The 27136-nt window shown below is 38.3% G+C and overlaps 2 protein-coding genes across 10 annotated transcripts in view; one reads left to right on the forward strand and one right to left on the reverse strand.

The window, feature by feature from the left end:
- carmil2 (capping protein regulator and myosin 1 linker 2) overlaps positions 1–8140 on the forward strand; it is a 75921-nt gene extending 67781 nt beyond the window's left edge. For 2 of the 6 annotated variants that reach the window (XM_067500542.1, XM_067500543.1), the window contains exons 38-42: positions 1923–2176; positions 2619–2751; positions 4638–4727; positions 6980–7090; positions 7330–8140. In XM_067500542.1, coding sequence (XP_067356643.1) covers positions 1923–2176; positions 2619–2751; positions 4638–4727; positions 6980–7090; positions 7330–7883 — 1142 coding nt within the window. In that variant the 3' untranslated portion in view covers positions 7884–8140. Of the gene's footprint in view, positions 1–1922; positions 2177–2618; positions 2752–3520; positions 3668–4637; positions 4728–6979; positions 7091–7329 lie in introns of those variants that run through there. The other 4 variants (XM_067500544.1, XR_010914119.1, XM_067500545.1 and 1 more) reach the window with 4 other exon arrangements.
- Positions 8141–8205: 65 nt separating this feature from the next.
- Positions 8206–27136, reverse strand: part of ric8a (RIC8 guanine nucleotide exchange factor A) — a 36410-nt gene continuing 17479 nt past the window's right edge. For all 4 annotated transcript variants that reach the window (XM_067500560.1, XM_067500562.1, XM_067500559.1 and 1 more), the window contains 7 exons: positions 26441–26535; positions 26184–26334; positions 24435–24530; positions 24183–24327; positions 16948–17092; positions 14251–14370; positions 8206–14016 (listed from right to left, as the gene is read on the reverse strand). In XM_067500560.1, the coding sequence (XP_067356661.1) occupies positions 13881–14016; positions 14251–14370; positions 16948–17092; positions 24183–24327; positions 24435–24530; positions 26184–26334; positions 26441–26535 (888 nt within the window). In that variant the 3' untranslated portion in view covers positions 8206–13880. The remainder of the gene's footprint in view (positions 14017–14250; positions 14371–16947; positions 17093–24182; positions 24328–24434; positions 24531–26183; positions 26335–26440; positions 26536–27136) is intronic.

Below are 27136 nucleotides of genomic sequence, written 5' to 3' on the forward strand. Positions count from 1 at the left end.
TTTTTCAACTAATCCTGCACTACCCACTGCTGATTGCGTGATTCAGGTGTGTTTAATCAATCAGAAGCTAGAACATACCATTTTAGATGAGAGTGTAGTGGGGGAAAACAGTTAATTGGTATCTTTAAAGTCAAAACGGCTGTCTTGCCTAGCGTCTTTTAGGCCTTTTGGGTTTGTTCCACAAGGCAGTGTGAAAGCCTTGTCTTTGTGACAGGTTGTCCAAGGTAACCAGGCTTATAGGAGATAAACAGTTGTCTGTTGTTCTGTAGGCACATGTCCTGTTCATGTACACTGTTAAGGTCCTTATGGTGCACAACAGTGTCTACACATACAACCCTCCTTAGATAGTCAAGCCAATGCCAAACACAGAAAAGACCTTTAGATAGAATGCAGGATTTGGGCAGTTTACCATGCCTGCAATATTGTCAGCAGAAAACAGCAGCATTCCTAATAAAACTCTATAAGCTGACACTATGGTCAATAAAAATTCCACTTAGAGAGAAAGAAGAAAGTCAGTGTAGCTCAATTTTGTCCAGTGGTGTCCAGGGGTCCTGTAGGAGAGGATGCACCTGTCTTGACTCACACTATTTTTAAAATACTCCAGCAATACCATGGGAATGTACTGCCCTAGCAGAATATCCTGGCAGACTTTTAACCTCAGACTGGGGCAATCCCATGGCTAGGTATTTGGCCTTCTCAGGGGCCACACCCAAAGCCTGAGCCCCTGGGGAAAAAAGTTGAAGAAACTCCTGTGGGCCAGGGAGATCCTGTCAAGTTGACAGTGCCCAGAGTTGTCACTGTAGGTGGAGTGCAATTGCTGAAAATGAAATAATTTGGGAACCTGTTGAGGGCCACCAAGATGAATGTAGAGCTGCACTGGACGCTTGTTTAGAAAGGAAAGGCTGTGTTTACCTTGACTGCCATTAGCACTAGAAGAGGAACAGCTCAGGAAAGTCACCAAGTGAAATCAGGAATTGCAAGCCCTGAGGGCCTTAGGGTAGCTTGTGTTCCAGGGGTTAAGGAGAGGGTTCTTCTTTGAACATCCAACCACATGCTGAGGAACTACGTGGAACTAGGCATAGAACTAGGTGCTCCAAGTGCTGCAGTAACCTGACCCCAGTGTAGTGCAATTGTTCCTCTGAGTGAGAACACATTCGTCAATTTTTTAAATAATGGAGGATCCACAGACCTCTCCTATACCCTCCTAGGACTGGATCCATGCACCTTATGAAGGTACAGGGAGATAAAGAAGGCTGAATAAAAGGACCTAGGACCAGTAACCTTGGAGGATGGCCCATAGTACTGTCAACATCTTGCACCGTGGAGGTCTCAAGAACTCCTCTAGTATTGGTCTCAATGTCCCTTCTTAATAGAGATGAAGAAATTGAATAGAATGCATGTTGCTGATCATTCTGCTGCATCTCTGATGACCCTCTAAACCAGGAGAGATATTTTTTCTGATATATTTCTTCTGCCAAAATCTCATGACAATGATGTGTCTTAATCCATCATTGTATCCATGTTAATGTTACTCATGTAGATTTAGAATATGTTGAGAAATAGTCTCAACCTGATAGATAAAATATGGTATTAGAGGTGAAGTTGTCTCTCTGTGTTCATTTCTGTTTGTTGTAGGAAATACAAAACCACTCAGTCCACTGTTGTTAGTCTAACATCTTACTATCCACACAGTGGTGTCAGACTGTTCCTTCACTAATTTGCAAAGAACACATAAACTTCACAAAAAACATTTTATTTTGGCCTTATATTAATTTAAGTCATGGAATATACATTAGTTAGCAACAGATAATCAGTCGTCTGCGTAAACATCTTACAACGTCGAACTTGGGTCATTGACGAACCAACCACCATCACTCACAGTGTGTCTACTAGTGATTTATTATTGGCCTCACCCTCACCAGCAGACCCCAGGAATCCTATGACAGCACTGGACCTCATTCGACCTGACCCTCCCATTCTACTGAAACCCGCTCTCCCCGTGCGCCCTCTTGGCCCTCTGCCACCTAAACCTGCCAGGCTGCCTCTCCCCACCCCAGCTGCTTCTGGAGTGGTAGGACTTCATCCATCCTCTGCTCCCCCTTCTAGCAGCTCAAAAGAGAGAATTCACGTGAGACGAGACACAAATGATGGTTGGCCAGAAGAGACCACAATACAGGTAATAGAGCATTGAGTCACACAAATGAGACTTCATTTCTTCTTGAAGGTCATCTTAAAGCTACAATTGTCATTGTACCGATGATTCAGAAATTGCATGTAATTTGCAACATCTTTCATACCATATATACATATGATATGTTAGGATGTAAGGATAAAAAAGAGAAAATATTGTACAGTGGCTGTATGATCAATCATCTTCAAATTTATCGGTCTGTATAGATATTTCTATAGATATTGGAAATTTTTAAATAATGTTTTTGTATTTATTATTGCTACCTAACCTCACAAAGTATTTTGTACATTTGATAAGATTTTACCACATACCTGTCAGTGCCTCTGGAAAAGCTTTGCAGCAATATAACAAAATTTTAAAAAGTGAAGGGATTCTGAATACTTTCTGAATGCACTGAGGTGCACTGAGCACCTTTTTCTAATCTTAGAATGGAAGCCAGGACCCAAGCAGTGCAGCCTCAGCTCCATTTACAGGAAAAGTGCTGCTTCCTCCGGTGCTGTCTCGACGGAGAAGCCCTAGCCCACAGGACCGCTCTGAGAAAGCAAAGTCATTGACGGACGGTATGTTTGACTGATGATGAATTAATTTCAGTGAGGAGTGAGTAACACAATATAATGATGTGAGCAATAGGAAAGTTTTAGTAATAAGATTACAATAATGTGAAGAGTTTTTTTAAGGCCCATATGAAAATATGAGGGATGACAGGATGTCATTGAGTCTTGATACAGATAGTGGTGGTGACTTAGAGCAGTGAATGGTTTAAAAAAAACCTCTGGATGGTGTTCCTAGACACAACGGAGGTTATGGATATCATTGCAAAGGAGCAGATTGTCCAATAATAGGTCTGAAAAACATACCAGCAGAATTAAAACGAAATTGAAGGAACAAAAGCCAGTGATTTACTGGCTTGAGAGACAAAGAAGGTGGACTCAAATACTGGACCACAAAATTGATTTAACTTAAATTTCCAATAAATGTTAGCTTTTATCTAAAGCACTTTGCAATGTTGCTTCTTCACCAATTCACACACTTACTCACACACCAATGGTGTGGCTTTTTTGCTTTTTGTCATGCATGTTCCACTCCTCACATGTCTCTCTTAAGACTGTCCTAATATTCAAACTGGTGTGTGCATCACTGAAAACACCTTTGTGAAAATCATAACTCTTCGCATAGATCAGACGTATGAAGCCTACATTATATTGAAGAGGCACAGTATGAGAAAACATCTTTCTTAGTGGCCTTCTCCAAATCAAGGTCTGATATATTCTGGCCTACCCTTTCCCTCTCTGCTGCAGAGAGGCTCATCCATGCCTTTGTCTCCTCCAGGCTGGACTACTGTAACGTGTTGCCAGAATCCTGTTGAAAGTGTGGACGTATGAGCACATCAGCCCTATCCCAGCACACTTCACTGGTTCCTTATTCACCTCCGTATAGAGTACAACCTCCTCCCTCTCACTCATCTCTGTCTCTATGGTGATGCCCCCACTTACCTCACTGAACTCCTCATTTTGCAGACCACCTCTAAAACCTGGTTAGGCTAAATGCACTGTATTTGCCCACCCTGGAGGAAACTCAAAACAATGGGGGACAAAGCATTTGAGGCCACTGCTCCCCTTTTTTTTCTGCATCTTCATTGTAGAACTTTTTGAGATTTAATTCAAATGTAAAGTGCATTATAAATAAAATCTATTATTATTATTATTATTATCATTATTATTATTATTATTATATTATTCTAAGATTATGAGATTTAAAGAGAGCAGGAGGTAGAGCAGTCGTCCTTCAATCCCGCAGTTGTTGGTTCAATCCTTGGCTCCTCCGGTCTAATGTCAAACTGTCCTTGAGCAAAACACTGCACCCCAAATTAGTTGCTCCGGTGAGTGTTGGCGAGCTGCATAGCAACTCCCATTGGTGTGTGAGTGTGATTGTGAGTGCAAATGGGTGATTGAGAAGCAGTGTAAAGCGCCATTAAGCCGGCATTAATGTAGCCCTTGGTAGCTGGGCGGGGCCACACCTTCTGGAGTGGGATTCAATCTTGCGGCCTTTTGCATCCCAACTCAATGCACTACCCATTGAGCCACCAGGCCCCGACGCATTTAAACTTAATCCACATAAAATGCTTTAGTCCTTTGAATGTCTATATATGTGTGTGTGGCTTGTGTATATGTAAATAGTCTGCACTTTTCTACCTATTGGCACTCAAAGCTCTTTACACTTTTTTTATTCACCCATTCACACTCACAATCACACACACACACACACACACACACCAAACACTCACTGGGAGCAACTAAGTTGGTGTTCAGTGTCTTGCTCACGGACACTTTGACACGGGTACGGAGAAGCCGAGGATTGAACTTCTGGATTCAACTTCTGGATTGGTGGACAATCACTCTACCTTCCTGTGCCACAGTTGCCTCAATGTGCACTTGCCTACTTTCAGAGAGTCTTCCTAAGCCATGCCAACACATGAAACCCGTTCCACAACGCAGACCTGCTTCCATCCACGAGGATGCTCTGGCCATGACACAAGGTGAGGCTTTGCCATAGTCCTACAAACAACTAAATACTGCTAACATAGAGTAACATTAAAGTAAACAAATCCACGGGTCACTGAAGTGTTAATGATGTGATCATAAATTACTGAGAAATAAATTTGGTCTTATCTTATAGGGTTTGAATGTCGTTGTCAAGCTGTATTTTTATACCTCTGTGCTAGCAACAGCTGTGACCGGAGGAAGTTAAGAGGTGGTTGAGAAAGACCAAGCTAACATTATGTGGGACTTCAAGATACAGACTGACAAAATGGTCAACCAACCAGACATAGTAGATGAAAGAAGAAGACCATAGTGATAGATGTAGCAATCCCAGTTCCATGCAACATCAAGAAGAAGAAACATGATAAGTTTGAGAAATACCAAGGGCTGAAAGAGGAGTTAGAAAAGGTGTGAAAGGTGAAGGCACAAGTGGTACCCTTGGTAACGGGGTGATCCAAGGGAGTTTTTCCTTTCCACTGTTGCCTAGGGCTTTGTCAAAGGAGATTTTTTGGGTTTTCTCACTATATATATTTATAGTCTTGAATTTATTGTGTTAACTACCTTGAGATGACTTTGTTGGGAATTAGCACTACGTAAATAAAGTTGAAGTGAATTGTAATAGGAACAGTGGGGTCTGTGACACCCAAACATGGAGAAAGATACTGATAAATGAAAGAGACTCCAGGAAATTCCAGTAACAACATTTAAGATCTCTGTCCAGAAGAGTGTGTTCTTAGCAACAGCTAAGATACTGAGCAGGACCTCAGATCTCAATCTCCCAGGCCTCTGTTAGAGGAGCCAAGCTTGAAGGAAGAAATAAGCTACAACATAGAGGCGAGTTGGTAACTTACTGTATTAGTTTTTATTTTATATATAAAAATTTATATTCTTGAGTATAAACTGTAACTGTGACAGCAAGAAGATAAGTACATTTGTAGATTCAGTGTGACCATAAGATCAGTGCACTATGCACAATATTAGAGATTTTACTGAAAATAATTCAAATAAAATCATTACTCAAACAATTTAGCATTATAGAAGAATTAAACAGATGTACCTTGAACAGATGTAGAGTAAATCTAAGTACATTGTGTGGATAAAACCTCTTTGACTCTTTTCCTCAGTTGTAAGGAAAATATATTGCAGGACTTTTTCATTGAATGTACTTTTTCTGTGCATATCACTAACTCCGCCTCTCCTCTAAGATCTCTAAAACTGACACTGGGTATCCATAACAATCTGCTGGCTAATGGTTACTTTAATCACGTAACAATGTCTGTATAGTTTAAATAACTTAAATGCTAAGGACTTCTCTTTGGCGATGAGGATTCAGGTCTCTCCACCATTGTCACTAAAAGCAAGTTCTCTGTGTCGATGTGTGCTGTGGGAGGTTTGGTAGCAATAATAAATTATTAAATAATATTAAATAATTAATAATAAAAAATAATAATAATTAATAATAATTAATAATAATTAAATTAAATAATATTTTAAGTACTCTAGTACCCATAGCAGAACTGATAAAATTGTGCAATTTAATGCAATCCAATACAGTGGTTCTGCCATGAATTGTACTCATTAATTTTAAACAGATGCCCAAAACATTAGAAACACCTATTCTTAAATCACACTCCAGTATGACTCCACTACCCTCCACTACTGGGGCAGTCATCCACCGCATTGGTTTGATCCCCAGCTTCCCCAGTCACATGTAATAAACAGAGTACAATTATCACTGAGAAATTATAACCTCAAGCAGAATTCATGGCAGAGTCACTGTTTTGGATTGCATTACATTGCACAGGTATTATTATGCCTGTTTATTATTATTATTATTATATTATTATGCCTGATCGGTCCTCTAAGATGAACTGTGTGAATTTGAGTATGGACAGACATGCTCTTCAGCAGTAACTTTAGTGGTTGGTACATACAATTGCAAGGCTGTATTACTAGTCTATTTTACTTTAATCTGTTTTATTGGTTTTTATTAAGGTAATTGATCTGGTCTTTTACCTCTCCCCATCTGTTTTTATTATAATTTGTTTAGGAATATTATAGAGATAAAATGGGAAATAAGTTACGTATTTGACATTTCTGACATTTCTAACAAACAAACAGTAAAAAAAACCTATTTAGCCTATTAACATACACTTTATTATTTATAACAACATTCCCAAAAGGGTTCCAGGGAATTGGCATTTAGAATTTAATTATTTTAGTCTCTCTATCTCCTAATTTCTCACAGAGCTGAAAGCAGTGTTACAAAGTTCACCTATCCGTTTCCGCAACAGAGGGGAGCTGACCCCCTGCACTGAAGACCCATCTACTGCGAGTGATAAAAACAGAGCTCAGGAAGGTGAGATGCCATATTCTTTTCATTTTTAATTCTTTATTGATCCCATTTGGAAATTGTTGAGTACAGTTGTCATTGAAGGCTCTACAACTTGGGGGTTCTGTATCTTAGAGTCTTAGAGTCTAAGCCAGCAGGAGGTTGAACCACTAACACTGTAATTTCTAGATGACATGATCTACAAACTAAGTAACTACTCTCACTTTTTCTTGTTTTTGTCTGTCTGTACGTCCATTATGAAACAGGAAAACTGATAGCTAAAGAACAAAAGGAGGAATTGAAGGCAGTGAAAGGAAAAAAGAGTTGTTGTGAAACTAAAGATGAAACCAGGCACCCAATTCCAGGATTGGAACAAGCCGCAGGGTCTGGATTTTCCTCATCTACAGCTCAGGCTCAACAAGAACCATCACCAACCCAACTGTTCAGTCCCGCAGCAGCTCTTGACAAATCTCTATCCACCCTTGAAAGACCTATAGCACTAACCCAGAACCTAGAAAAACCACCTGTATCTCCCACATGCCAGAAAAAAAGCCCCAGCACAGCCGCAGCATTGGCCCAAATGCTAGAAATAGTGCTGGTGTCCCCAACACCACAAAAAAAGACCCCCGGCACAATCTCAACTGCATCAGAATCTCCAGAAAACCCTCAAAAGAGTCATCCTTTCCACAAAAAGAAGGGCCCTAGCACAGTGCCAGCCATGGCAGAGCTGAGAAACAGAACACAGGAGAAAGACGGGGCGGTCACTAAACAGCACACAACAAAGGCAGACCAAAGAACTGTGTCTTCTCTTTTTGAATAACACACATGGATTAACTTAATTAAGGAAAACTACACAACTGAGAAACAGAGGAATAGGTATTTTGAGACATCAGGAACTGGAAGGGTGTGCAAGTTCTGAGAGTATCATGAATGCTGTACCCCCTGTAGAAACCACCATGTCAGGGGGGGTCCCTTAAAAAAAATCTGGTAACCAGATATTATTAAGTACACAAAGTTGGTGCATATTGTTATTGCTACTGTTGGTATATGGGCTCAATAAACACAGACTGCACAAATTGCAACTTTCTGGAAATTTACTTTTATTATATGTTTATGTACTGTAGACACAAAGCTGCAGGTTAAGATTTTTATTTGTATGTTTTTTACTGTTGAATGTTTTTAAAGGGAACATAATTTTCAATTTGCTTTGCTATCTATGATTTTAGTTATAGAAGTACATGTATATGAAGAGTATTGAACTTTCCCCATATCTTCTCTCTGAAAAACTCCTATAGGTAAATGTCCGCTTATATAGCGCTTATATCCAAAGCGCTTTATAATGTTGCTTCTCATTCACCCAGTCACTCTGTGTTTTGCCCAAGGACTCTTCGACACATATCCAGGAGGAACAGGGATTCAAACAATAACCTTGTGGCCCATGGATGACTGCCTTATAAACTAAGCTACAGTCGCCTATGGTGTTATCATCATTTGATTCATACTACAGAGGTTGTGGACTTGTTTGTCCTGTTGTTCAGGGAAATATTTTGAGACAGGGAAGGCCAATGTGAGTTAAATACCATCATATGTATGTACACCCCAAAGAAAAACCATAGGAAGCAACTTGGAAATCTCTATAGTCACCTTTGCAGTGAGTGAGTTTGTCTCAATTTGGACCACACATCCAGAATATGCATTCAATGAGAGCCTTGTTTTGAGTGATATGCAATCATGCTGCTTCTTTAATACGCAGATTAACTGTGAGCTGTTGATGTTTCCTTTTTTGTCTAGCACTGGCTGGCTGTTTGCGAGGGATGTCTCCCCCCCTCAAACTATTCATAGTAACATCACTCAATATCATTTTTCAGTTGTGTTATTATTACTACAAAAGCCCTGCAGTCTATGTCATAGTTTCTAAGTTAGTCTTACACGCTGGCAGAAAATAACCTTTCTGTTAACATTAAATAATATATCTGATTTCTTTTGGCCAGACGTTTCCTGGAAATATGGCAGTTTTGGCTCCATTAGTTGTTTTAACTTTGCACTCTTTACCACTGCAAAGATTTATGGACACAAAAACAGTTCAAAACTATGTACAGTATAATGGAGGAAACAAGCTTCCAAATAAAACAGACTTTTACATAAATGTTTTAAAATTACCTTTACCTTACCTTTGAGTCTAACTTAAAGTTGGAGGTGGCAGAAGTACACAAAAGGTATGTAAAAGTGCTGCCTAAAAAAGTAAATTTGAAATTCTTTACTTAAGTTGAAGTAAACAATACAATTACATCCTGTGGAATTTTGAAAAAAGTTTTTGCCCATCATGTATAATGATAAAGTCAGATCATACGTAACCAATGATTCCTTTAAAGGTATATTAACTACAGTAGCAATGTTTTTAAAAACCTTCATCAAAGAAAAAGTAAAATAAAAAACAAATAAAATCTGGAAAGGTAATGGCAGAAAACAAAGAGACCCACTGCTGTGGCCTTTACCATATAGAAATATAAAGGACAAATGTTTCCAATGTGTTTGGAAATTTTTTGCTGTTTTCAGGTAATTTAGTTACCAAGTAACCCTAAATATGATTTGTTGTTTACTATAGAACTATTCAGTAGCCTTGCTTAAGTTTCCCTGGCAATGGTTTACATTACACTCACCACATACCCCCAAAGATTATGTTGGCTCTACTGCATGTAAAGCTGCTCAGTGAATGGCACTTTGATATTGTCTGCATCATGCAGAGTATTGTAATATAATAACTGTATAAATGCAAATGACTTCTCTTTGGTGGCTTTGGAAAGCTTCCAATCTCTGCTTTTCCTCTTGATGCTGCCACTCTGGCAGCTCTTCTCTCACATGGCCCTAAGTACTTCACCACCTTCCTGCAGTCTTTCTGTCTCTTTCTTTATAAATTCTGCAGGACAATGAAGTCAACTACATGGTCAGATGAAGCAAATATAAAAAAAATGTGTATCCTACTATCACTATCACACAATCAGAATGAGCTCCTAGAATCAAATGAAGAATGGCATTAAACCTGTGACTTATTAAATCACAAAAATGTCTCCTGATATGCATTTCCAGACTTTTCCTTCAGTTGCTTTGACTTTGGATCACAACTTTGGATGCATTTCTTTGTAAATATGTAGACAAAATCTTATTGTTCACCAATTTTTTTCTGCTGCTACTGTGATGACTTATATCATCAGTAGAAATCCGTGAGCCTGTCACAGAAGCAGCCATTCAGCTGAAACCACAACATTATGTCAGATGAGCTTGTATGGTTTAGTGTACTCCTGGGCATTCACAGTATGTTATCCTAATCTCTATTATTATTATTATTATTATTATAATTGTATAATTTGTCTGTGAAAACTGAGAGAGCAGATGAGAAAAACCAAGAGATTAAAACTTTGATTATTTAAAAATCGTAAAAGATATTAAAAAGCAGAATACTTGACTTTAAAAGAGCCCCTATGTGTGATTTGGAGAGAATTTCTGGGCCACTACTGGCCAAATACTGAAAGAACTAAGTCCTGTCATTATGAAAGTTACATTTCCTGAAAGAATACAACAATACCTATGTTTATGTATTGTTTATCCTTGTATGTATAGTTTATTGAGGAAAGATGAAAGTTAACTGAAGAGAAGATGAAAACAAGTTGATAAAAGTTGCAGCTGAGAAGTTAAGAGTGCTTGTGATGTCATCCACACTAGCTAAGCCAACATTCTGCAATACACACCAAAAAAGTACCTCAAACTAAAACTGATTATTCCAAAACCGTAAAAGATATTAAAAAGGCTGTCTTTTGCTGAAAATTTGAATGGTCTCTCTAGGATAAAGTACTGTATGCCCGTCTAATTAAAGCTAAAAGAAGACACAGCTGAAGAGGAGATGAGTCTTTCCATTTATTTGAATGAGAACAAATTGCGGAAAAAAGCTGAATATTTTAAAAAGTCTAAAAGATATAAAAAAGCTGAATGGAAGAGCGCATGTCCTTGATAAGCTGAACATTTTAATGCTGTGTTTCAAACTGAAAGTAGGCCGATGTAGTTAAATGCCAAAAAATGTACTGAACATGGAAATCAGAAATAGTATGATGATGATAAAGATCAAATTATCATTACTGTGATTGCACAGCAGAACCATTTACATCTCAATGTGCAGAAAGTTGAAGTGATTGTAACAATTGTCCAATTTGCGAATTTGGACCTATTACTGCAGGAAGACTGAAACCACAAAAATTAAAATCGCCGCCCTACCTTCATTTTATTGAGTATCTTCAAATAAAGTTAAGCATCGTGTTCAATGAAGCCTTCTGCCACTCACAGTTATTTTAGTTTTGGTAATAATACTAATAATTTTTTACTTTTGTTTTTCAGCAAATGGGAACTACTCAGCAGATTAAAAGCTGTTGTTGCATTAGTAATACACAGCTGAATCATGTGATGTGATCAGCCGTGTCCAAACAAGCTATGTTGCTTGTTCAGATGATTTTTGTTTTTGTTTTGATTTCTGTTTTTCGCTCAGATGAATTTTTTTTCCTTTTTAATAGTAAACATTTCAGCTATTCTAACAAAATCTAAACTTTCTGCTATTTTTAAATAGTTCAGCTTTAATTCAGCTATTTTAGCAAAATCTAAACTTTAAGCTATTTTTAAATAGTTCAGATTTAATTCAGCGATTTAAGCAAAAGCTCAACATTTAGCTATTTCATCAAAACAGATCAGCTTTCTTTAGCTTTGCTAGAAAATATCCTTTCACTGATGCCTTCACAGTGCATTTTCTTTTTGGAAATGATTTTCTAGTACATGATGAGCTCTTTTCTTTTCACTTTGCCCTTCCCATCATTTTGTTAGATGGTATTCTGTCTCATTAGTCCATAAAACTTTGTTCCAGAACTTCTGGAAAGTAGAGCAGTCATCCACCAATCTGGCAAATGTTGTTTCGATCCCCGGCTCCTCGGTCACATGTCGAGGTGTCCTTGAGCAAGACACTGAACCCCAACCTAGTTACTACCGGTGAATGTCGCCCAGCTGCATAGCAGCTCCCCCATCGGGTTAATGAGTGTGTGGTTGTGAGTGAAAATGGGTGAATAAGAAGCAGTGTAAAGCGTTTTGAGTGCCCATAGGTAGAAAAGCGCTATATAAGTGCAGATCATTTAACTTTTGTGTCTCATTTCTGTATTTATTAATTAATAGTAATTCTTAAAGACATTAATCATTTTCCATTGGTCAGTGATAAACGTGGATGTGGCTAAACACTGGATACCCAGACAATGCTGCCACTGCCAAAGGACTCACTGATAGAAGGTTATTTTATGAAAAAACAAACTTCCCAGTCTCTTCATGACATTATCACACTCTGTATTGGTGCTGAGTCTTAAGTGTTTTAAGTTGGATGTAAACCCTGTTCTGTCTCTCACATTTAGACAGAGTGGACTTAAAAACGCCCATAGCCTTTTTGACCTAAACTCTTTTTTTTCTCATATACCTGAAAACTGAAGTACCAAGATGAAACCCACGCAAGCACAGGGAAAAAATGCAATCTCTACACAGAGAGCCCGCAGCTGGCTTAGGATTCGAACCAAGTCCCCCCAACCACTCCACTGCCATTCTGCCCATCCACAAAAGTAGACAAATCTAAAAGTTTCACAGACACAATTGTTGACAAAAATCCCTAATTTGCAGCCTAATTTGTAGCATATTTGTAAGGACTAGTGGCACCCTGTACCCACTACACTAGCCACTGTGGCTCAGTCCGTAGATCGGGTCATCCACAGCTTACATGTTCAGTAGGTTGAAACCCCGTAGTTGTAGTGCCTTGAATGACAGCTGTCCAGGACAGCAATTATGTATTTTCACTGCAATTTTAAAGAATAGCATCACAAACGTTAAAACTTGGATAAGATTACTGTCTTCAAACATATTTAATGTATGTTACAGAGAAGTAGTTGGCTAGTCAGCTATTAAATAAAAATGGGTATACATTTATTATACGGTAAAATGTTTTTCATCTTAGACTCTCTTTACAAAAAATCAAAGGTAACATTCTAATGTTATACATTATCTGTCAGCTTTACCATATATTAACCAAATTTTTCAACTTCTTATTTTAACACAGTGTCAGAAATATGTATTGAAGTTCAAGGGTTGTGTCAGAGAGGTTCTAATTCATTATGGAGCTAATAATCATCAACATCATGGCTACATCATACAGTTTGACTTTGGAGTGACTGAGAATTACAACTGACTAATCAAACATGACTTCTGCTTACATCATTACTTAGACTCACAATTCAACAGAAACATTACAGCAATAAGCAGGACATAAGGAATGGATAGATGCCCTTCTGTGTTATATCTGTGTTTGTATAAATATATTTATTAATCTAGACAAACTATTTTTAAAGGATCACACACTGTCCAGATTTAGCTATATACATATAGTATATAGCTATATATAATTAGTACAGAATCATAAGCTTATTGCTGACTATTTTTAAATCCAATATGACCTTTTTCCCAAAAAGCTGGTATGCTGTTTAAAAATGTTGAAAATGCTGCTCTGGAGGAGGATAAACTCTTTTCTCTCTATGCAAATGTCTGTTTCAATGTTACACACTGTAGATTTGTAATTGACAAAGCAGCTCAAAGCGGATACATTTTCTCTATGATTTAACTAACTCCAGTTTTTCCATACTCCCCCTTCCTTACAAATAAAATAACAAGAACAGGTTGGACCATGTGTAATTTAAATAATAATTTGTCATATTTGGTTATGTCTGTTTCTTCCTTTACATTTCTGTGTTTACTAAGCATCATCCTCACTGTCGGAGTTAGCTGGTTCTTCTGGCAAAGGATTATGGGCCTGTGTTTCCAGATCCTTCAGAGTCATTTTTCTCATCTTCCCATCAATGCCAAGCTGCATAGGCTGTATTACATTCGTCCTGGAGGGGAAAATAGTAAACTAAATGATCTGTGAATGTAGATTTAGATCACATATTCTGATCTGTGAATTTATTTTATCTTCTGCCAAACTGAAAAATACACTAATATAAATTCTTATAATTATATATGAGATGTAATGTAAATGACAATAGTGTGTGTGTGTGTGTGTGTGTGTGTGTGTGTGTGTGTGTGTGTGTGTGTGTGTGTGTGTGTGTGTGTGTGCGCCTGCTTACCTTGACAGTTTGTTAAACATGCTGACAAGCTTTATTGCTTCATATTCTTTCTGCTCCTCTGTCATTCCTTCCATGGGATTAGGCTGCTCTTCTTCTACAACTCCTGTTATTGGGTTTATACTGGAGATAAGAGAGGGAAAGAAAGAACAGAACAACATTTAAAATTATGGTATAAAGAAAATTGTTTAATTTAAGGAAAACCTTTCTTATAACAATGAACTGAAATTTGGACAGAACTCCAGGTAAGGTGGATCAGTTGGAAATAACCTGTGAGCAAATAATACAGATATCTCAAATATGTCTGTTCAATCCATAACAAATGTATAAATTTATTGTAAAATACTTACTTCAAATAATTTTACCTCGTTTAGCTTCAAACAACTACCTAAATAAATCTATGTAAGATGTATAGAAGATCTAAAACCTAAAACAATGGGTCAGGTGCATTTTAAAAGCTTGTTAAATTTTTTTAATTTGTAAATTATCAATTTTAAATAATGTACAGTAACTCTACAAAGTTCACAAAAGTACACATTTCATCTGAAGAAGAAGTATGAAGCAAGTTCAAGGAGCCTACAGTATGCAGCTGGCCTACATATACCAGGAGCAACTAAAGCCCCTTTCAGACACCGGAACCACCTAAAACTCAAACAATGTCCGAGACTGAGTTCTCCTAACCTTTTCTGTTGTTCATATGTGAAAAAGGCTTATGTTGGGGTTCATTCAAGGCTGAATAAAAGAAGAGCTGATTAATGGAGACATGCCACCTAATTTTCACCACAAACGTCCATCTAAATTGGGACCTTTTAATAAGTGAATCAGCTTGCTAGATTTTAATATGAATCCATTTTATATCTTCTTTTTATATCCAACTTTTCAGGCCTACTTATTTTAGTTTGTGAGTGACCGTGTATGTCTGTTTGTGAGCTCAGATGGCACTCCAGTGGCCTGTACTACTACTGCAAGAGGTAAGGAAAGAAAGAATTGATTATTGTATTTGTACTTAATTATAATAAAGGAAAATTGTCCCATACTAAAATTTTAACCCCTGCACTGAGACTTTGCTGGTGAGCCTAAATTAATCTAAAGACCTCTGACATATTTTATGGAAAGCTTAAGCAGAAAATGTGAAAACTGAAGTTTTCTTTTCAGATTAAATTGAAACTCACATCTTCCAGTGCAAATTAAACTGAGTTAAGTTTTTTTATTGGATGCATAATGGGAGAACTGTTATGTAGGGGAACAGTTTAAACATTTTTCAGTATAGGTTCCCTTAAATGTTTCTTTTTTCCATGGCTACATCTAGCTATTAGCTAGCAATATTTTTTACAGACTGTATAAAGTACTCAATCAAACCTTTTAGCATCGCTCTGGACCTATCACCTGTCAATGGGCTAGAAACAATACACACAAACAACCCCAATTACAACATTAGTGTGGGCCCATTGATGGACATGTTTTCACAGTAATTTTTACCTTATAGGAAGGGAGAAAAATTGGTGTAGATGATTCACTGCTGTACATGTTTCATTGCTTATATAATCACCAACTCTGATTGTGTTTTTTGATTTTCTAATGTGCATTTACCACTGTTTCACCTCGTCACTTGGCATCAAAACTAATTGATTTTAATCGCCATAGTGCCGCATGGTTGTAATAAACAAAGGAGCTCCACATTACATTGCATACACCAGATTGCAGACATAGTCAGGCGTTATTTGTCATCTCCAAATACACTCACTGGCCACTTTATTAGGCATACCTGTGCAACATCTATTTTAAGTCTGTACCAGACATCAGAAAGGGGTTCACTAATTTGTCATGTTCTGGCTTTGGATTTCAGTTTCAGTTTCCACCAGCGTCACTTCCTGTACTCGACTTTTATTATGTAGTCACTCTCTCATTTTCCATTCTATAGTTCATTCCCGTCAACTTCACCACTCCTGATTTGTTTTCACCTGTTCCTCTGCCTATTTATACCCAGCTCTCACCATAGCACTCTGCTAGATTGTCTTCTGACAGTGAACTTTTATGCTGTTTTCTGCATTAAGCTTTTGGACCTTGATCTGTTTGCCAGATAACCTGACTCCCTGTTACCTGCCTGTCAGTCTGCTAACCTGTTTGAGCTGCCTGCCTGCTGGCTCATTTTTTTGCCTGCCTGTCTGCAACCCACTACCAGTAGAATCTGCTTGGACTCCTATCCTGTGGTTTCTGTACTCCTGGACTTTTTGCCTTTCTGCTTTGGAGTCCTGGCTTCTATGCACTCACACTCCTGTGTTTTGGATTGAGGTTTGGTTCTTTTGTTTATCCCCATCTATCTGCCTGTTAAGTATTTGGTTATTTGGTTATCCAGTGTTTATCTGTTAATTCTTGTCTGTTGGTTCCTGTTTACGCACTAGGTTTAGTTATTTATTGACCCATGTCAGTAGGCCTCTGTTCCTGTATTCTGTTTGGTTTAGTCTTAAGTGTACTGATTCTGAGCTGTCCCTGTATATGCATCGATTTTAGTTTGGTCGTTGGTCCTGGTTCTTCTTGTATATGCACACACCTCTTTTGGTTAAGTATTTATACTTGTTCAGGTTGTAGTTTTGCACACTCACTTACCTTTTAATTTGCATATATTTGGGAAATGTGCAATGGATAACAATAGATCAAATATAGTGAACGTAAGTTACTCAGTATTGTGATGTTACTTACTGGGCCTTGGCCTCTCTGTATTCCTCAGTCTCAGAGTCTTCATCTTCTGAGTAGATCCCAGGGCCGCTGCCAGCCCTAAGTAGCCCTCTGGCAGCAAGCAGACCTGCTGCATTACCATATCCAGTGTATTTAATGAACCTTAAAACTGGGCAGAGAACACAGTTTATATGGCAGCATCTTACAACATAAAATAAAGTAATACATTTACACATTATCAACAAAATCAATCTTATAAAATTGTACTACAGGGTTTTCTTAAAAAATCCTGAAGTCCAAAATGGCAAAACACTGACTTTAAGGAATTAAAAGTGTCCTAAATAACTCTAAAAAAAAAAAAAAAAAAAAAAAAAAGAGTTAAAAAGTAAGGACAGTAAAAAAGTTTTAAAAAGTTACAAACCATTTTCATGGGTCTTTAAAAATTCTCATGTTTAGTTGATTATTTTATTAGTAAATTGATATCATTGAAGCATTAATTAAATTGTATGTGCTTTTAGGTGTTTTAAGTAAAATGTACATTCTCTACAAAGTAATGTCATCTAACTATGAGGGAAAATGTATTCCATCCAAAGATGACGTTGGTGTGCTCGTGTCAGTGTCTATAGTTCTGTTAATGAACAAGTAAAAATGTTACATAGTGTTACATTACACACTATCATTCCCGACAACTGTTACAGACTCGACCTTGTCAGTGACAAATATTTTGGCCACCTTATCTCCTCGTGTTTGCAAAGCTCAGGGTAGAACAGGGGTTTCCAACTTTTTGAAATGAAATGAAAATGGCTGAGAGCTACTCATGTTTTCTAACATTTATTCTCATAGCTTATTTCAATACAATCAAACTGATGAGCTTCCTGAACCTTTACAAAATGTTGGTATCTACAACTCACATTTTGCATTCAAACATCACAAAAAATATTTTTGTATGTATTTTTGCATTTTTTCTATTGTATTCTCTTACCGGTATGGGTACCAGTGGTGGCACTAAGATTGCACGACTCAGAGGTGTGTGAATACTCACTAAATGTAGTGACAAAGCCGCTAAGTTGGCAGCACTGATCACTACTGGCTTATCAAGCTTGACAGCACAGCACTTTCTAATGACAAATAATAATTAAATAATCCTTTTGTCTAAGAAGGGAGCGGGACACTTGATTGGATATACATGTAAGTTGGATTGCTGAGGTGCCACTCAAATTTGACTATTCAAGTTTTCAAATTTCTATAGGATTCATTGACCCTTTGTTGAGGTGGAGGTATTCAAGCTAATGTCAAGCTGTGACCCCTGAAGTGACAGAGCACAGGCAGCTCAGAAGAGGAAGACAGTTAGGAAATTTACTTCCACAAAATACACAAGCATGGCATAGGAATTACCCGATCCCCAAAGGACTGATGTTGAGAAATGTGTCACAGCAATTAATCGCTATGTATAACCCAATTTTACAGAGAGTGCGAAGTTGTGACTTTTCAAGCTATGATGGCCCAACTTCAGACCTGCTAACTGGGCCATGACTGCACCAGTGGGATCACAAGCATTCAACACAGTGGTGGACACCTTGTTTAATGCTGTGCGGGTTGTCTTCCTTTCAAGAGTCTGCTGGCTTAAGATTCAAAAGACCAAGCATAAGGAAGAAACAAGGTGGACTTTGACAACAAACAAGTGAAGAAGCTTTAAACTGCTCAGCTGATATTCTATCAGCAGTGTTAATGCAAAAAGCTCTAGACTACCATGGCAAAGAGGGCAGTAAGGCCCATATAACAGTTTCATGGACACCACCTGGTTGTTAAATGCTAAATGGCTACTTATATAGCGCTTTTATCCCAAGCGCTTTACAACATTTATTCCCATTCTCTCACACACACACACTCACACACCGATGCTGCCATACAACGTGCTCACCTGACCCACCAGGAGCAACTTTGGGTTCAGTTTTTTCCCTTTTACATTTCGACATGTAGCCGACATTCTAAGCTGGACAAAAAATCAGAGTTTACACTGATTCCTAATATGCTTTTAATGTATGTCATATCTTTTAAGGTTTTAGTGGGGGAAAAAAACAGTTTTCTAATCCCAAAATGGGGACTCCCTTCAAAACCGAGTAGTGATAATAGTTGAATTACATTATTATATCATTATTACATTATATAGTCTTTCAGAAAGCCTTCAGATAAATCTGAAAACACACTGCGCCTACCATTCAGCCAGTCAAGGTGCAATGAAAGGTCAAATAAAACACTGAAAACAAAACTCACATATTCATTACATAAAGCCCTGTGATGCCATAACAGCATATTATTCATAATAGAGGAAAACAATTAAAACCCCCGGTTTCTTTTCAGCACTGTAGCCAGGCTGACTAAGAGCCATAGTTCTTAGTTAGTCTTAGTTCATAGTTCGACTAGGAGCCGTAGTTCTGTTGAGCCTAGTATTCCCTTAACTCTCAGCAACAATGATTTCATGACTTTCTTTATGAAAACATTTGTAGCTATTAGATAAATGGTCTGCACTTATATAGCGCTTTTCTACCTATTGGCACTCAAAGCGCTTTACACTGCTTCTTATTTACCCAATCACACTCACAATCACACACACATTCATACACCGATGGGGGAGCTGCTATGCAGCTGGCCAACACTCACCGGGAGCAACTAAGTTGGGGTTCAGTGTCTTGCTCAAGGACACTTCGACATGTGACCGGAGGAGCCGGGGATTGAACCAACAACTGTGAGATTGGTGGACAACCGCTCTACCTTCCTGCGCCACAGTCACCCACATAATAAAGAATTCACCAGATCCTCCCCCCAAATATTATGGATAGATCTTCATGTACAACAGTAATAGAATTATCAATAAGGCCCCAATGCTTCTTAGACTGCTTTTTACCCATAGATCTCACTGAGCTAACTTCAACTTTTCCCTCATTTAATCTAACAACCTCTCCTCTCTGCTAGACCCTATTCCTACTAGACTGCTCAAGGAAGCTTTACCCTTAATAGACACATTCATATTAGATAATGCAACCGCAAGGGGGCACAAGATATCGTCAATCTTTCTTTGGAAACAGTACATAGCTTTAGTCAAACCACTACTTAAAAAGCCCTGTCTTGACCCAGGTATTTTAGCCAATTACAGACCAATATCCACTTGGAGAGTCTTTTAGAGTGATATGGTAGTATGAGGTCTTTTAGAGATAAAGGAGCTTGAATGTTTAGAGCTTTATATATAAGTATATTCTTATATATAAATTATATTCTAGAATATATGGGAAGCCAATGGAGAGAAGCTACTGAAGGTGAAATAATACTTTCCATAATACTTTCCAAGTAGCAATAATACGGTCAGGTAGCAGCTTTCAATTTTTGCCAATTCTGATCATTGCTCTTAATGGCTGTCAGCAGGTAAGATCGGCTACCAATAGCTAGCATTAATTCACTTGATTAAATTGAGGTAAAGCCAAATTGCAATTTGCTTTTGTCAGTGGATTGTGCTTTCTATATGTATGAGGGAAAACACCACAGTAAACATAAAGAGTATTTATAAAGCAAGAGGTGCCACTCTAATGATAATTACAACTCTGACACAGTAGATCCTTTGAAACACACCGGGATTATCTAAATATTTATCTAAATAGATTTTTCTAAATATTATCCTGAAGGACTTTGAAATTGTAAAACAAAATAGGAAAAGCATAAGACATGGTCCTATATGGTCTGATTAAAACCTGAGACCCCAACACACTTTACTACTCCTTGTCCAGACCAAATGGAATATTTCCTCAAAAGTGAGAACATCTCCTGATGTTCCACAGTAATGAAAGACCAACTCTTGTTCATATGGGTGTCATATGTTTGTCATATGTGGGTCTCCCGCTCCACCTTCTGTTTCCCTGACTTTTAATTTTGTAGTCCCTCTACTTCACTTCCTGTTCTATAGTTATTTTCAGCTACTTCACTACACCTCATCAGTATTGATTGTTTTCACCTGTGTCACTGCCTATTTAAACCCAGCTCTTTCTTCATTTTTCTGGCAGATTGTCTTCCTTTGCTACTGCTAGGGAACTTTCCACAGGGTTTTTAAGTTTTGGTTTTCCTGGTATCTGATGACAGCCTGCAAGCTTTGACCTGCCTGACAATTACCTGTTTTCCCGGCAAGCTCCTGTGTGCCTGATTCTCCTGAAACCCTTGTATCTCCTTGGAACCATATGTCCCCTGATGTCTGTTTATTGAGCTTTTGGATGTGGAATTGTATTTGGATATTGGATGTCTGGATAAAGTAACTCTGATGGAAACTGATCTTGGAAACTGTCTTAAGGATTAGGATTCTGAAACTGTTTATATTGGTTCAAATTTTACTGTACAGATTAGACCTGGATAAATAAAGTGGACTTGGACTGGTATGTTTTTGAATCTTTTGAAATATGGATTTTTGTCACCTTCTTCCTACCAAGTACGAATTACTGTGTCACTCACCTCTGACTCTAAGATTCCTCTCTCCTTATCTGATTCCTTCCTTCTGGCTGCTGTGTCTCCTCCATTCTTCACCACCTGCCCTGTCATCTTGCAGCCAGAACTACTACAATCCTGACCTGTCTCCCGATCTCCTTTTTTATGTAAGACTACTCTTCAAATTTCACTCTGAATCTGATCAGTCCGTTTGCTGCTGTTATTCTTAACTGTTATCTCTGCCCCCAGTGTCTGAGACATCCACCTCCCGATTGGCTGACTGTTATCACCAGGAATAACATTTGTGTCCCAGCTGGCTGTCCTCTCATCTACTCAACCCTTTACAACACATTCTTACAAAAAATTGGTCTGTCAAAACCCACACTCGTGTGTCTTACTGGGTCCGTCTTCCTAACTATTATGTCACAATGTGAAAGGCTAGTGAAACGTTCTAGTAAGACCATCAGCTGATCTCACATCAGTTCTAAAATCTCCTAGTTAAAGTTTTATTTATCCAAATACAATCTTCTGCTGGTATGTAACCTATTATACAGTATTGTTCAAAATAATAGCAGTACAATGTGACTAACCAGAATAATCCAGGTTTTTGGTATATTTTTTATTATTACGTGGCAAACAAGTTACCATTAGGTGCAGTAGATTCTCAGAAAATAAACAAGACCCAGCATTCATGATATGCACGCTCGTAAATGGTAAAATGGTCTAAACTTATATAGCGCTTTTATACCTATTGGCACTCAAAGCGCTTTACACTGCTTCTTATTCACCCATTCACACTCACAATCACACACACACACACACACACACACACACACACACACACACACACACACACACACACACTCATACACCGATGGGAGAGCTGCTATGCAGCTGGCCAACACTCACCGGGAGTTCTCACGGGGGGTTCAGTGTCTTGCTCAAGGACACTTCGACATGTGACCGGAGGAGCCGGGGTTTGAACCACCAAGTGCGAGATTGGTGAACAACCGCTCTACCTTCCTGTGCCACAGTCGCCCAAGGCTGTGCAATTGGTTGAAATTTTGTGAAAAAACAGGTGTGAATCAGGTGGCACCTACTTAAGGATGAAGCCAGCACTTGTTGAACATGCATGTGAAAGCCTGAGGAAAATGGGTCGTTCAAGACATTGTTCAGAAGAACAGCGTACTTTGATTAAAAAGTTAATTGGAGAGGGGAAAACCTATAAAGAGGTGCAAAAAATTATAGGCTGTTCAGCTAAAATGATCTCCAATGCCTTAAAATGGAGAGCAACACCAGAGAGACGTGGAAGAAAACTGAAGACAACCATCAAAATGGATCGAAGAATAACCAGAATGGCAAAGGCTCAGACAATGACAGTCTGGAGTTACCTGTATGTACTTAGAAGTTAATCTATTTTCAAGAATCCCCCGCAAAGTCCCTCTGTTAAAAAAGAGCCATGTGCAGAAGAGGTTACAATTTGCCAAAGAACCCATCAACTGGCCTAAAGAGAAATGGAGGAACATTTTGAGGACTGATGAGAGTAAAATTGTTCTTTTTGGGTCCAAGGGCCACAGACAGTTTGTGAGAGAGGACATGCCCTTGAAATGGTTGTTTCAACAAGACAATGACCCCAAACACACTAGTAAACGAGCAAAGTCTTGGCTCAAAACCAACAAAATGAATCGTATGGAGTGACCAGCCGAATCCTTTAACTTTAATCCAATCGAGAACTTGTGGGGTGATAACAAAAATGCTGTTTCTGAAGCAAAACCAAGAAATTTAAATGAATTGTGGAATGTTGTTAAAGAATCATGGAATGGAATAACAGCTGAGAGGTGCCACAAGTTGGCTGACTCTATGCCACACAGATGTAAAGCAGTTTTTAAAAAAACTGTAGCCATACAACTAAATATTAGTTTAGTGATTCACAGGATTGCTAAAACCTAGAAACAAAAACATTAATGCAAAATAGTTTTGAGTTGTACAGTCAACAGCAGACACTGTTTTGTTTTTTGTTTTTTTTAAACACACCCATTTAAACTAATTGCCCAGTTGGCACATCATGAATGTTGGGTCTTGTTTGTTTTCTGAGAATCTACTGCACCTACTGGTAACTTGTTTTCCACATAGCAATAAAACATATACTAAAAACCTGGATTATTCTGGTTAGTCACATTGTACTGCTATTATTTTGAACAATAGTGTATACGGTGATTTATTTTTATCATGTATACTGAGCATTAGCCCAGGTTTAGCTGGTCGGTGCTTGGCCACTTTGAGCAGAGGAAAGGACATCACGCAAAAACAAAGCTGCAGAAGTGAGAGTTTTTCTGTTCCTTGTATTTTTTGAAGATTGCTACTTATCCCCTTACCAACATAAGTTAATCAATTTCTTTGTCCTTCCAGTTTTACATTCTTGTTGTGTTTATATGAATGAGTTCTTCACCTTTGGGTTCACCACATGGTACATTCTCCAGAGTATTACCTCCTTTATTCACAAATTAGCTCAGATGGAGATAATACGGACTTTGCACAAAGGGGCTGGATAAAACCTGAGGAATGACAGACTTGGGCATTTGCGTTCACACATACCAGATAAAGTCCGAATTCCAGTTTATTTCTCAAAGGGGCCTTGTTGAATCCCAGAAAAACCCACTGCCTTCAGTAAAAGGCTTAAGGTATATTAATGAGAGATATTTTGTATGATATCAGCCACAACTACTGAGACAGGTGTTGTTATAATGTGGCATGTCATACAAAGATGGACATAAACAAATAAATAAATCCCTCACCATTTTCTTTGCAGAGAACAAAGAGGAATTCTGCTGCACAGTCCTTGACATCAGTATCAATGTGTGTCATAAGACGGACAAGTTTGTTCCTCAGAGCACTGCCTATCTCTGGCCTGTTCTTCACATCACGCAGTGGAGGCAGCACCTAAGTGCAAATGCACAATTATTAATGACCAGGCCAACAAAATGCAAATGGTGCTCTTAATTAATTTAATCATGACTTTACAGTATTTGCGTTAACCCAGTACTGACCTTTGACCTGAGGTACTTCCTGGTTTCGCTGTGAATGCGCGCACTCTTAGTCAGCAAATTTAGTGAAGGGAGAAGCGTCTCCTTCAGCTTATGTCCCTGGGAAATATAGGAATCTTTTCAATTTTTTAATGAATGCAATCAAACTGCTAGAGTGCAATGACAAATAAGTTAGTTGTAGCACACTGAGAGAGTATGCACCACATGAGCACGATGTGAACTAAAACAATTAGGGTCTTGATTTCTACTCGCATCAAATCTACACCATGGGACTTGGGAGACCTTACTCAGACTCCTATAGCTGGGGACACACCTAAAGGACTAGCAAAGACTGTCAAAGAGTGGGGAGTTCACAATTAAACACTGTTTTCACTAATTATGACAAATGTCTAGTCTTAGACATTTTAAAAGCAGCACACACCTGACAATTGAATAAGCTGGGGGCAACACACTTAATGATCAGTTGGGAATTATTGAACATCCTGAAGACAGTAAAACACCCACTTCCCCCCACAGGTCCTTAGTGCCAAAACAAATATGGCCGCAATTGGGAACTTCCACCTCAATTAGTTCAGTGACTGACTATCTCCTCTGAAGGGGGCTTTCTTTTTAGCCTTGCAGTAATTTCAATAAACATAACTGCTGTTCTATATCTATTAGCTCCAATCTCAACAATATCAGATTCAGATTGAATTAATATTGTTTGTAGAACAAACTAAAAAAAACGTGACATGGTGTGACATTGTGAGTCTCAGTGCTCACAGGTACAGCACCTTCTACATACAAAAATCATAGTCCATGCTATATTGTATGTACAGAAGCCAAGAATGGCCATTGATGCAATTGTTTTTTTTTTAGTTCCAACTGAGCTATTTAAAGTATTCTTGTTTTTAATTGTAAACAAGTGAAGGTTTTAAACTTTGCCTGTGCATTGGATGGATGTTTTCCAGGAGTTCAGATTGAAGAAAATATCAGAACAGCTAAATAGATAAAAAATGCCCTATTAGCTGGACTTAGAATCTGCTGTTTGTTTAGCACCACAGTCAAGTGAGAGAGACAAAGACAGCAAGAAAGAGAGGGACCAGAGTAGGATAATTTACCATTTTTTTGTATTCTAATAATATTCTAATGGTATTCTAATAAGTAAATCACATCAAAACATTAGAGTCATGGAAAATCAAGTTTATTCACTGTTTAGTAAAATTAACAACTCTAGTAAAATCACATTACACAAATAAGTACTTTTAAGGCATCCGGTGTGGTCTACAGGAGCTGAGACATTCATTTGGATTTTGAAAAATTAGCACAAAAAATTATTTTGTTTTCGCAAGAAATTATCGTATAAAAAATGAAATATTTTCGCTACATTCTGTTATCAAGACATAACAGCATAAAAAAACAAAATTGTAGCCATAGCCATACACTTTTACACTTTCATACCCTTTTTTTATGAGGAATCACAGCCATATGCCTGCCAATTTAGCTTCGACTGGTAAAGACTAGATATGCTATAGAATAAATTTAAGCTGTAGGAGCAGCTTAGAGAGGTTGTGTTTGTTAATATACTCCTCTTCACTCTAGCTCAGACACAACGTATCCTCACAAGTCACCTCTTTTTGTTCATTGACATTTTTTTTAATGTTTGGGTCTTTAAAAAAAAAATCAGAGAAACATGCATATGTATTATTATTATCATCATCATCATTATGAATAATAATGATAATAATACAAACAATAATAAAACAGTCTCACCTGGTCGAGTCTTTTCTCCATGAATTTCAGTAGCATGTAGGCGGCATCCATATTGACCCCCATGTACTCAGTAGAGCCTTGTTGCACCTGTGGCATCAACAGTACATCCAGACAAGGCAGGGGGAGGTTACCTAGCAAGTTGACAGTATGGCTGAGAAAAATACAAGGTGGAGGTTACAGTGTAATGGAAAAACAATTAATCAAGTAACCGATGAACAGAAAAATACACAGCACAAGTAAAGTTTGTGTTTTCCTACCTGTGAAACTCCTCAGTCTGCTCCTCTCCATCTGCATGGCTCATTAAACAGTGTCTCAGTATGGCTCCCAAGTGTCTGTACCCTGCTGCCTCCTCCTTTAGTCAAAGACATTGCACACACAATGTTTTTGTGTTATTTTTAATATATATGTATATATATGCTTTTAGTTTTTGTTTTGTTTTTATTGTTTGTAATGGTGAATGGTCTGCACTAATACAGTGCTTTTCTACCTATTGGTACTCAAAGTGCTTCTTTACACTGCTTCTCATTCACACACTCACACAGCCAATAGGGCCAAGGATGTCCACTGCCACTCACTCCATTGGGCCCCCTACCAAGTATTGCTGTAGTACGTGAGCATCAAGCGGGTCCCCTCTGTGCAGTGCAAGCGTCATAGCATTGCATGTAGCAATCAACGTTGTTAGCCATTCCAGTAGACCTGGTCCCAAATGTGGTGGAGATCCCAAAGTGACCAGACCCTACCAGACCCCAGAAACATGCTCTGGAGGAATGGGGCCAAAGAGCCAGTGGCACCAAGAACTGCAGAATGTCATTGCCAACTCCAGTACAGCAAACAACCTGTGGTGCTTGAACTTACCCCATTGGGAGTGAAATGCCTTCACCTCAGGAGCCTTGGGCAAAACCACTGGCCACTCAGGACGTTGTCCCTCCCCCAGCCATCTCCTCACCAGGCAC

Source organism: Channa argus, chromosome 4, assembly GCF_033026475.1.
Source record: "Channa argus isolate prfri chromosome 4, Channa argus male v1.0, whole genome shotgun sequence".
Classification (NCBI taxonomy): Eukaryota; Metazoa; Chordata; class Actinopteri; order Anabantiformes; family Channidae; genus Channa; species Channa argus.